We start from the raw sequence: 12,318 nt of genomic DNA, 5'->3' as shown, positions 1-12,318 counted from the left end.
GGCTGTGAAGGGCAGTGAGGACAGGGTGTGTGGGTGGAGTGGACTCTGCCCTGAGGAGGGACAGGGCACTGTGCCAGCAGCACTGCATAGAAGGTGCTGTGGGAGGGGTGAGAAGAAAGGGCAGTGAGGAGATGTGTTTGCGGAGTCTATGCATCTCATATGTAACAGGACACAGGTGGCTGCATAGTGCACCCTCCACTCACTGGCTGTTTTGATAGACATAGAGTGTTGCCTGATAACCTGCATAAGAAATTAAGAGCTCCTAAGGCAGATTTGTAGAGGTAACAGGCAATTTAGGGTCCACCTGTCTAAGTCCTTCTTCTTACTGAAAAAGAATCAGAATCCCAATTCAAGGGGTACCCAGAATCCTAACCCAGAATCCCAAATCTAAGGGGTACCCAGATCACTCATGGTAGAGGAACACTAGAATTCAGTCTGCTGACTTTTTCCAGCATTAAGCAGAGACAAACTGTGTCCCTAACAGTGTAACTTGTGGGGCTGCTCCACCATTCAATACAAAAAGAGTTGCTATAAAAGACCTTTATAGAAATCACTCTATGAAAGCCTAAGACAACCCTGCAAGGTTGGTTTTATTTTCCCTTTTTATAGCGGAGGGAACTAAATCTCAAGGAGCTTACAAAATTTTCTAGAACTGGTGGGTCTGGCCACAGTTTAGAACTGTCCACCTCTGTTGTAAATGCTTTTGTCACTGCTCAGCCTTTCTCTTAGCTGGAGGTCCTCTGGATCTTCCAAGAACCACTTGAAAAAGTTTTAAAGTGATTTTTCTGACTGTCTCTCTCACGTTTGGCTTCTCAATATGGGAGAGATGGAAAAGTCCATGAGAAATGCAGAGCCCTCCTCACGGTTCCCTTATCACAGGCTGGCTCCCAGCTCACTTTTTTGCAGAAAGTGTGGATCATCTCCTTTGCCCTCCACTGATCTATCGCTGATGCCATGTCAATGAAAATTTAGAATCATGGCCTGAGAGTAACCAAGAACAGGTGGTAGAGTGCATGGTTAAGAGTGAGCATGGTAGAGTCAGACAGACTTTGAATCGAATGTCTTCTCTGCCCAATACCTATTAGCACAGTGACCAGAGGCATGTTTCCTAGAACTTTTGAGCCACACCAGCTTCCTCATTTAAAAAATTAGAATAATAAAATTAGTTTCACTGTAGAGTATTTTTGAAGAGTAAACGAGATATACAAAACATGTTTTATCAGGGTGTTCTGATATGCAGTATATACTCGATAGTAGTTACACTATACATGGGTTCATTTTTTTATTTGTGGAAAATTTATACTTATTCAAAGGTAAAAAATAATATAAGGAACTTCCTTGTACCTATACTACAATCTAACAGTTATCAATTTATGCCAGTCTTGTTCAACTATCTGCTCCTATTCTCAACTCTATCAGATTATTTTGAAGCAAATGTCAGACCTTACATCATTTTATCAGTAAATGTTTGCATATGTGTCTCTGAAAGATAAAGGCCATTTAAAAGCATTTCCACAATTTCATAAACAGGCTTCAAAAGACAATTATAAATTTTAATACTACCAGTTGTATTCAGAGTTCCCTGAAGATCTCATAATTTTTAAAATTGTTTGAGGTAGGATCTAAGTAAAATTCATATATTACAATTGTTTGACATCTCTTAAGTTTCACTTAATGTTGTGTTAAATTTCTTTGTTTAAGGAAGGGAAGGTCTTTTGTCCAACAGAACTGGACAGTATTCATACTGCTGAATGCATCCTAACGATGTCATTTAACATTCACTTCTAGCTCCAGTGTTTTGTGTGAATTTATATTAATGGGGAGGTTGGATCAGATTAAAGTTTGACTTTGTTTTTTTAGTGGGAACACTTCATAGATGCTATCCTAAACTTCCATTAGAAGGCACATAATATTTGAGTGCCTCTCTTTTTGTGATGTTAGCAGATGTTAATGATTGTCTAGAATGAATTTGTTTCATTAAAAGTTACCAAAAGATGATATTCTGTCATTCTTTATTCATTTATTAGATGGAATAGTCCTATGCAAAGGAACTTTCATTCAGCGATTCTTTCACTTTTGTGAGATATAGTTAAAAGATGAGATGTGTGAAAGACAAAATAAATGCTTCTTTCACTTTAGTTGTCAATGTTCAGAATGATGAGTCATTTTCCTAGCATACTTCCAAGGGAGCAATTAACTTCTTTCAGGAACATGGTGTTGTTATAAACTACTGGATTTCAATATATTTGGTATATTTTAATCCATTGGAACAATCTTTATTAATGATGCTCAAATTGTTCCATCTTTGTCCAGTTGGAACCTCTTTAAGATAGCTTCCAAGTTCTTCTGATAAAACTAAGTAATTTTTGATAACATCCCTGCTTTCTAGTATGAAAGATGTTGTAGGCTAAACTTGTATGTTTACTGGCCCAGACCTGGAATCAGTACTTTTTCCTAGTAGTCCTAATTTCTTCTGTGGGAAATGCCATTTGAAGATCACAATCTGGGTGTTAAGTGCACCCATTGCTACTTGGCTGACCATGGTTTATGCCTTTTAGATGGACTTCAAAACAGTACACACACACACACACACACACAGAGTGAAATTATTAATACTACATTTTCAAGCCTCTCAGGACAAATCTTTGTGTGGTTCATCCTTGACACAAAATACAATTAGGTTTATTTGTTCCATTTCTTTTAACTTTTACTGGTGTTTTAAAATATAATTTTTATTGTACAATTATGTAAACTATTGAAATGGTCTCAAGATCAAATTTGCAAAAACAAAGGATATTCAAAGAAGTCTAATGACCATTTTCTGTTCCTGTCCCTTGTACCTTGTTCCTCCCATCTTCATATAAATAATTCTTTCATTTGTTTAGTTTTCAAATGGTTCTGCCATTGCTTTTTCACATGCACATAAAAATTATTTATACATAAAACTAATATGCCTTCTTATTATATAAATGGTAGTAAAAGATACGTTATTTTCTTCACTTGGCTTTTTTCACTTAACAGTATATCCCAGAGATCTCTTCATACTGGTATATAGATCTATTTCTCATTCCTTTTTGCAGTTGGATAGTACTTTTCTGTATGAATATACCTTAGTTTATTCAACTGGTCCCCACTGATGGCCATCTGATAGGGTTTTGATCTTCTGCTATTACTAATGGTACTACATGAATAACCACATGCATATTTCTTTCTGTATTTTTGTCAGTGCAGCGCTGGGATAAATCCTAAAATTGGGATTGATAATCAAAGAGTAAATGCATGTGTAATTTTTCAAGGTATTGCTACTTTCTCCTCTATAGGTGTTAGGTTGTTTTTCCCCTTCACACTAGTCATGCAGGAAATTACCTGCTTTCCCCATACCTTTGCCACCAGATTATGCTGGGAAATGTGTGGATTTTTGCCATACCTATAGTTGAGAAAGAGTTATCTCTGAGAATTTTTTATTTTTCTATGTTTTTAATTTATTTTTCTCTATTGTGAATGAACTTGGATATCTTTTTATGTATTCAAGGGTAATTTGCATTTTTTTTCCTTGGCCGTGTATTTACATTTTGCCCAATTTTCTATCAAGTCATTGGTCTTTTGTTTCTTTACTTTTAGATATTCTTCATACAATAGGAAAAGTAGCCGTCTTTGAGATAAATTGGAAAAAATGTTTTCCTACTTTGATACTTGTGTTTTATCTATGGTGTTGTATGGCTTACATAATTTTTTAGATTTTTGTGTAATCAAACTTGTCAGTCTTTTCCTTATACTATTTTAAATCTTAGTTATTAACATCCTCTCCACTCCCAGGTTACAAAAAATTTACCCGTGTTTCTCTTATTATTTATATGGGCTAGTTTTTACATTTACATTTCTGATCTATTTGGAATTTGTATGACATTTTAAAGATAAAATTGCATTCAATTATATGGTGGTATAGTTATTTCAGTGTTGCTAATAAAAGTGTCTATCATCTTTCCCATTGGTATGAGGTGTTGCTTCACAGAATGTAAGTTAATGTAATTGAATTGAATATAAATGAATGTAAAATGAGCAATGGCCTATTTGTGAATTCTGTTTCTGTTTCATGGCCTGTCTCTATTCACTCACCAATATCATACTGCTTTAATTATAGAGATTATAATGTTTAGTTGTCTGGTGGAGCTAGTCTTTCCCTGTTCTTCTTTTCCTTGATTGTCTAGGCTAACTTGCATTTTTCTTCATCCAAATGAACTTTATAATCAACTATTTTAGTTACAGAAAAAATAAAGATGACAAAATTAAAAAATTATATTTATATAAAATCATGTTAAAGAAATATATATTTTTTCTGTTCTACAAACTACTTTAAACACGAATCCGTGTTAAATTTGGCCAAATATCTTTCCTGCATCTAGCTAATTTTCTTCTTAACCTATTAATGGGATGTGTTGTAACAATCAGCATTCTCATAGTTGACCCACCATAGTATTTCTGAAATAAATCACACTTAATCACAGTCTATTATTTATTAGTGTCTAATAATTTATTTAGGATTTTTATATTAATATTCACAAATGAGACACATCTGTAGTTTTCTTTATTGATGAAATATTTGTCAGCCTTTAGAATCAATATACTTGCTTCATAGAAAAAAATGTAACTTTTTCCTTCTTTTTATATGGCCAGGAGCAGTTTTAGGTAGCTTTGAGATGCTCAGATCTTAAAAGGTTCAATAGAATCCCCCTGTGAAACCATCTATACCTGGTACTGCTTTGTGGGAAACTCTTTAACTGCTTTCTCTATTATTTCTTCCATATTAATCGGACTATTTCATCCTTCTGTCTTTACTGGGATTAATATGGATAATAGGATGTTACAAATTTTCAGAAGAAAGAGAAAGCAGAAAAGAAGTTTGGGAATGGATCCCACTTACCAAAACTGGCTTTTTTTCCTATCTTCCCCTCTTTAAGGTCTTGTACGTGCCCAAGTTCCAGAGCCTCCTGACGTGAGCATGGCTGAGAGTGAGGACCGCTCTCTGAGGATCGTTCTGGTAGGGAAAACTGGAAGTGGGAAAAGTGGAACAGCGAACACCATCCTTGGAAAGAAAATCTTTGAGTCTAGAATTGCTGCCCAAGCTGTTACCAAGACCTGTCAAAAAGCATCCCGGGAATGGCAGGGGAGAGACCTTCTTGTTGTTGACACTCCAGGGCTCTTTGACAACAAGGAGAGGCTGGAAACCACCTGCAGGGAAATCAGCCGCTGCGTCATCTCCTCCTGCCCAGGGCCCCATGCTATTGTCCTGGTTCTGCAGCTGGGCCGCTACACAGAGGAAGAGCAGAAAACTGTTGGATTGATCAAGGCTGTCTTTGGGAAGCCAGCCATGAAACACATGGTCATTTTGTTCACTCGCAAAGAAGAGTTGGAGGGCCAGAGCTTGAGTGACTTCATAGCAGATGCGGATGTGAGCCTAAAAAGCATCGTCCAGGAGTGCGGGAACCGCTGCTGTGCCTTTAGCAACAGCAACCAAACCAGTGAGGCAGAGAAGGAAGGTCAAGTGCAGGAGCTGGTGGAGCTGATAGAGAAAATGGTGCAGTGCAACAAAGGGGCCTACTTTTCTGACGCCATATACAAGGACACAGAGGAAAGGCTGAAACAACGGGAAGAGATTTTGAGGAAAATCTACACTGATCTATTAAGTGAAGAAATTAAACTAGTAAAAGAGGATGAGCATAAATCAGAGGCAGAAAAGGAGGAAAGAATAAAATTATTAAAAATAAAATGTGATGAAAAAATAAAAAATATAAGGGAAGAAGCTGAAGAAAATATATTTGCAGATGTTTTAAATAGGATTTTGCAGATACTTTCAAAAATATGGCATTTCTTTTGGTAGTAATGGAAGTTGTATTCTTCTTAATTTACTATGATTTGTTAATGTGATGAATTGTATTTTGCAAGATAGTTACAGAAATACGTACCTCCCTTTAGCTTTATTAAGGTATCACTGATAAATAAAAATTAAATATGTTTAATGTGTATAATGTGATTTTTAATATATATGTGTATATATACACATATACATTGTGAAATAATTAAATCAAGGTAATTAACACTTCTAGCACCTCTCAGTTACTATTTTCTTTGGTATGGTGAGAACATTTAAGGTCTACTCTCTTAGCAGATTGCAAAAATGCAATACAGTATTATTAAGTATAGTTTTCATGCTGCATGTTAGATCTCCAGAGGTTATTCATCCTGCATAACTAAAGTTTTGTACCCTTTGACGAATATTTCCCCATTTCCCCTAACACCCAGCCCCTGGCAACCAACATTCTATTCTTTGCTTCTGTGCATTCTACTTTATCAATTTCCACATGGAAGTGAGATCAAGCAGTGCCTGTCTTTCTGTGCTTAGCTTACTTTACTTAGCATACTGTCCTCTGGGTTAATTGATATTGTTGCAAATGACACGATTTACTTCTTTTTCAAGGTTGAATAATGTTCCATTGTTAATGGAATGTTAATAGTGCACCACATTTTCTTTATCCATTCATCTGTCCATGGATGCACTTGGGTTATTTCCATATCTTGGCTATTGTGAATAATGTTGCAGTGAGCCTGGGAGTGCAGATATTTCTATAATAATGCTCATTGCAGCATTATTCACAATGGATAAAGATATATTTCAGTGGAATATATATATATAATATATAATATATATATATATAGTTGTTTATAAGCCACCTAGTTCATGGTATTTTTATAGCAGTCCGAATGGACTAATACCTAAAGGAAATGAAATATATCTTTATCCACTGGAATATATATATTCAGTGGAATATATATTCAGGGGTCTCTCTTCGGCCTCTTTTATGAGGGCATTAATTTCATTTCTGGAGGCTCTGACCCCATGACCTAATCGCTTCTCTAGGGCCTACCTCCTTATACCATCACATTGGGAGTGAGGATTTCAACATATGAATTTTGGGGGAATGTAATCATTTAGACCATAACATTCTGTTCCTGTTTCCCCAAAATGTATGCCCTTATCACATGCAAAATACATTACTTTCATCCCAGTAGCCTCAACAATCTTGTTTAAGGATCAATTTTCACATGTAACTCCAAAGTCTCATCTAATTATCATCTAAATCAGATATGGGTGAGACTTAAGGTATAATTCATTCTGAGGCAAATTGCTTTCCAGTTGTGAATCAGTGAAATCAAGTAAATTATGAGCCTCAAACATATGATGGTGGGACAGGCATAAGATAGACATTCTCATTCTGAAAGGGAAAAATAAAAATGAATAAAGGAGTGACAGTTACCACGCAAGTCCAAAACCCTATGGCTCAAGAATAATCTTTTTTGGCTTGATGCTCTCAAGGCCCACTGATATGGAGGTCCTGCCTTTTGGACCCTTTTTGGTAGTAGTCCAGCTTCCAAAGCTCTGCCTGTCCCCACAGCTTTGCTGAGCTCAGCACACACCACACCAGAGCCTGCCAGAGCAGCACCTAGGGGAGCCGAGCAGCATGGCAACAGAGTGTGGGGAGCAGAGTCCACAATGTGAGGTAACTCTAGGCAGCAGTGGCCCCTCCTTTGAAATTGTTCTGATCCCACAGGCCCTAGCATTCTGTGACGGCAGTCAGCCCTACTGATTTCTGAAATGCCTTTGGGGTCATTTTTCCATTGTCCTGGACAATAGGTCCTCACTTGGGTTTAGATGGCTCACTGCCTTGATCAATAGCACATGACTTCCATTGAGATGGCTGATCCATACTAATTTTCTTTATCAAATGATCAATAGGCCACATCATTTTCTCTTCTGATAAAGCTTTCTTATCTTTTTCCAATATGGACAGACTAAGAATTTTCTAAATGTTTCAGTTCTACTTCCCTTTAACTAACAAATCCATTTTCATTTCTCTCTTCTCACATTTTACTATAGGCAGTGAAGAGAAGCCACACTGTACCTTCAACACTTTGCTTATAAATTTCCTCAGCCAGATACCCAATTTCATTACTCACAAATTCTACCTTCCACAAAATACTGGAACAAGAACACAACACAGCCAAGTTATTTGCCACTTTATGATAAGGATTTCTGTTCTTCCATTGTCCAAATAACACATCCTTCGTTTATCTCTGGTGAGACCTCATCAGAATGGTCTTTACCAGCCATATTTCTACCAATAACCTAAGTTATTGGTATATCTACTTAGGTATTCACTAAGAAAACTGAGGCTTTCTGAACTTCAGCAGAATCATCCTTAATGGTCCATTCATAGCAATACAGGCTTTTTCTAGCACAGACCTCTCACTTCCAGCCTATACTTATCACCCAGTTCCAAAACTGCTTGCATATTTTAGGTATTTATTACAGCAGCACCTTCAGTTCTTGGTACCAATTTTCTCTTTTAGTTTGGACCGCTATTACAAAATACTGTAAGTTGCATGACTTATAAGCAACAGAAATTTATTTCCTACAGTTCTGGAGGGTGAGAAGTCCAAAGCACTGGCAGATTCAGTGTCTAGTGAAGGCCCACTTCCTCATAGACATCTATCTTTTCACTCTAACCTCACATGGTGAAAGGGACAAGGGTTTTCTCTTGCGTCTCTTTTATTTTTGTTTTTAAACTTCCTATTGAGCCTCTTTTATAAGGGCACTAATCACATTTATGAGGTCACTACCCCCATGACCTAGTCACATTCCAAGAGCCCCACCTTCTGTTATCATCACATTAAGCATGAAGATTTATCATCACATTAAAAACATCAATTTTGTGGGAACATAAACTATCAGAATGTAACAGATATATACCCAGAAACTTGATGGATTATATGATAGTTCTTATTTTTAATTTTTGGGGGGAACTTCCATCCTGTTTTCCATAATGGCTGTACCAATTTACATTCCCACCAACTGTGTACAAGAGTTACTTTTTCTCCACATTCTTGCCAACACTTGATATCTTTTGTCTTTTTGATAATATACAGGTATGAGATAATATCTCATTGTGGTTTTGATTTGCCTTTCATTGACAATTACTGATGTTGGGCATTCTTTCATATTCTTGTCATAAAGAAACCTGTATGTCTTATTTTGAGAAATGTCTGTTCAGGTCCTTTGCCTATTTTTTAGTCGGGTTATTTGTTTAATTGCTCTTGAGTTGTTTAAGTTCCTTGTGTATTTTGGATATTAACCCCTTGTGAGATGTATGATTTACAAATATTTTCTCCTACACCATAGGTTGTCTCTTCTCACTATTGATTGCATCTTTTGCTATGCAGGATATGTTTTGTTTGAGGTAACCATGTTTGTCTATTTTTGCTTTTGTGGCCTATGCTTTTGGTGTCATAAAAAATCATCACCCAGATCAAGATTTTCCCTGTGTTTCTTCTAGTAGTTTACAGTTTTAGGCCTAACATGTAACTATTTAATCCATTTTGAGTTGATTTTTTTTTTAAAGATAAGGGCCCAATTTCATTATTCTGCATGTGGATATCCAGTTTTCCCAACACCGTTATTGAAGAAACTATCCTTTTCTCTTTGTATATTCTATGTTCAACTGACTATAAATGTGTAGCCTTATTTCTGGGTTTATTATTCTGTTCATTGGTCTTTATGTCCATTTTTATGCTAGTAGCATATTGTTTTATTACTATAGCTTTGTTTTAATTATAATAGGATGTTTTGATTGCCACAGCTTTGTTTTGATTACTATATTTTGAAATTAAGTAGTGTGAGGGCCCCAGCTTTGTTCTTTTTGTTGAAGATTGCTTTGGCTACTTAGGGTCTTTTGTGGTTCCATATAGATTTTAGATTTTTTTAAACTCTTGTGAAAAATGGCATTAGAATTTTGACAGAATTTCATTGACTGTATAGATTGCTTTGGGTAGTAAAGACATTTTAACAATATTACTTTAATCCATAAACATTACACACACACACACACACACACACACTATATATATATATTTGTATTTATTTGTGTCATCTTCAATTTCTTTTATCAACGTTTTATAGTTTTCAGTGGATAGGTCTTTTGCCTCCTTGGTTAAATTTATTCCTGAGTATTTTGGGGGTAGCTATTGTAAATGAGATTGTTTCTTTGATTTCTTTTTTGTATAGTGAATTGTTAGTAGGTAGAAACACAACTCATTTCTGTATTTTTTTTTTCAAGTGGAGTCTTTGGTTTTCTTTGTATAACATCATGTCATCTGTAAACAGAGGTTATTTTATGTCTTTCTTTCCAATTTGGATATCTTTTATCTCTATTTCTTGCCTAATTGCCCTGGCTAGAACTTCCCACCGTGTTAGAAGTGGCAAGAGTGAGCATTCTTGTCTTGTTTCTGATCGTACAGGAAATGCTTTCAGCTTTTCAATGTTACCTGTGGGCTTGTCATATAAGGCCTTTATTGTGTTGAGGTACATTCTTTCTTTCTTTTTTCAACTTTTATTTTAGGTTCAGGGATACATGCGAAAGTTTGTTACATAGGTAAACTACCATTTCTAGGTAAATTAAACTAGATTACTTCATCACCCAGGTATTAAGCCCAGTACCCAATAGTGATCTTTTCTGCACCTCTTCCTACTCCCACTATTCACCCTAAAGTAGATCCTAGTGTCTGTTCTTTCCTTCTTTACATTCATAAGTTCTTATCATTTAGCTTCCCCTTATAAATGAGAACATGCGGTTTTTGGTTTTCTGTTCCTGCATTAGTTTGCTAAGGATTAACAGCCTCCAGCTCCATCCATGTTCCCAGAAAAGGCAAAACCTTATTCTTTTTGTGGCTGCATAGTATTCCATAGTGTATATGTACCACATTTTCTTTATCAAATCTGTCATTGATGGGCATTTAGGTCGATTCCATGTCTTTGCTATTGTAAATAGAGCTGCAGTGAACATTCATGTGCATGTGTCTTTATGGTAGAATGATTTATATGCCTCTGGGTATATACCAAGTAATGAGATTGCTGGGTTGAATGGTAGCTCTGCTTTTAGCTCTTTGAGAAATTGCCATACTGCTTTCCACAGTGATTGAACTAATTTACACTCCCACCAACAGCATATAAGCATTCCCTTTTCTCTGCAACCTCACCAGCATGCTATTTTTCTGGCTTTTTATAATAGCCATCTTGACTGGTATGAGATAATATCTCTTTGTGGTTTTGATTTGCATTTCTCTAATGATCAGTGATGTTGACCTTTTTTTCATATGCTTGTTGGCTGCATATATGCCTTATTTTGAAAAGTGTCTGTTCATGTCCTTTGCCCACTTTTTAATGGCGTAGTTTTTTATTTCTTGTACATTTGTTTAAGTTCTTTATACATGCTGGATATTAAACCTTTGTCGGATGCATAGTTTTCAAAAATGTGTCTGATTCTGTAGGTTGTCTGTGACTCTGTCAATATTTCTTTTGCTGTGCAGAGACTCTTATTTAGATAACTGTTTGTCAATTTTTTCTTTTGTTGTGATTGCTTTTGGTGTCTTGGTCATGAAAGTTTTGCCTATTCCTATGTCGAGAATGGTATTTCCTAGTTGTCTTCCAGGGTGTTCATACTTCTGGGTTTTCCATTTAAGTCTTTAATCCATCTTGAGTTGATTTTTATATATTGTGTAAGGAAGGGGTCCAGTTTCAACAGTTTCAGTCTTCCACACATGGCTAGCCAGTTATTCCAGCACCACTTATTAAATAGGGAGTCTTTTCTCCATTTCTTGTTTTTGTCAGCTTTGTTGAAGAGCAGATGGTCATAGATGTGTGACCTTATTTCTGGTCTCTCTAATCTGTTCCATTTACCTATGTACCTGTTCGTTTGTTTGTTTGTTTGTTTGTTTTTTTAACCAGTACTATGCTGTTTTGGATATTGTATCTCTGTAGTATAGTTTGAAGTGAGTAATGTGATGCCTCCAGCTTTGTTCTTTTTGCTTAAGATTGCTTTTGCTATTTGGGCTCTTTTTTTTTTGGCTCTGTATCAATTTAAAAATAGCTTTTTTTCTAGTTCTATGGAGAATGTTGTTGGTAGTCTGATAGCAATAGAATTTAATCTGTATATTGCTTTGGGCAGTATGGCCATTTAAACAATATTAATTCTTCATCTTCATGAGCATGGAATGTTTTTCCATTTGTTTGTGTCTTTTCTGATTTCTTTGAGAAGTGTTTTGTAATTCTCAGTGTAGAGATCTTTTACCTCCCTGGTTAGCTGTATTCCTAGGTATTTTATTCTTTTTATGGCAATTGTGAATGGGATTACCTTTCTGACTTGGCTCTCGGTTTGGATCTTGTTGGTGTATAGGAATGCTAGTGATTTTTGTACATTGATTTTTGTA

General features: G+C 35.9%; 1 protein-coding gene across 1 annotated transcript; it reads left to right on the top strand.

The window, feature by feature from the left end:
• Positions 1–4,679: 4,679 nt before the first annotated feature.
• Positions 4,680–6,103, top strand: LOC113223242 (GTPase IMAP family member 7-like). The gene has a single exon (XM_026452752.2). It carries the CDS (start codon positions 5,000–5,002, stop codon positions 5,876–5,878), a length of 879 nt encoding a protein of 292 aa, XP_026308537.1. The 5' UTR covers positions 4,680–4,999; the 3' UTR covers positions 5,879–6,103.
• The last annotated feature ends 6,215 nt before the right edge of the window (positions 6,104–12,318 follow it).

The sequence above is a fragment of the Piliocolobus tephrosceles genome, unplaced genomic scaffold (genome assembly GCF_002776525.5).
Source record: "Piliocolobus tephrosceles isolate RC106 unplaced genomic scaffold, ASM277652v3 unscaffolded_40196, whole genome shotgun sequence".
Taxonomy (NCBI): Eukaryota; Metazoa; Chordata; class Mammalia; order Primates; family Cercopithecidae; genus Piliocolobus; species Piliocolobus tephrosceles.
Note: the sequence above shows the minus strand (reverse complement) of the source record. Positions and strands in the feature narration are given on the sequence as shown.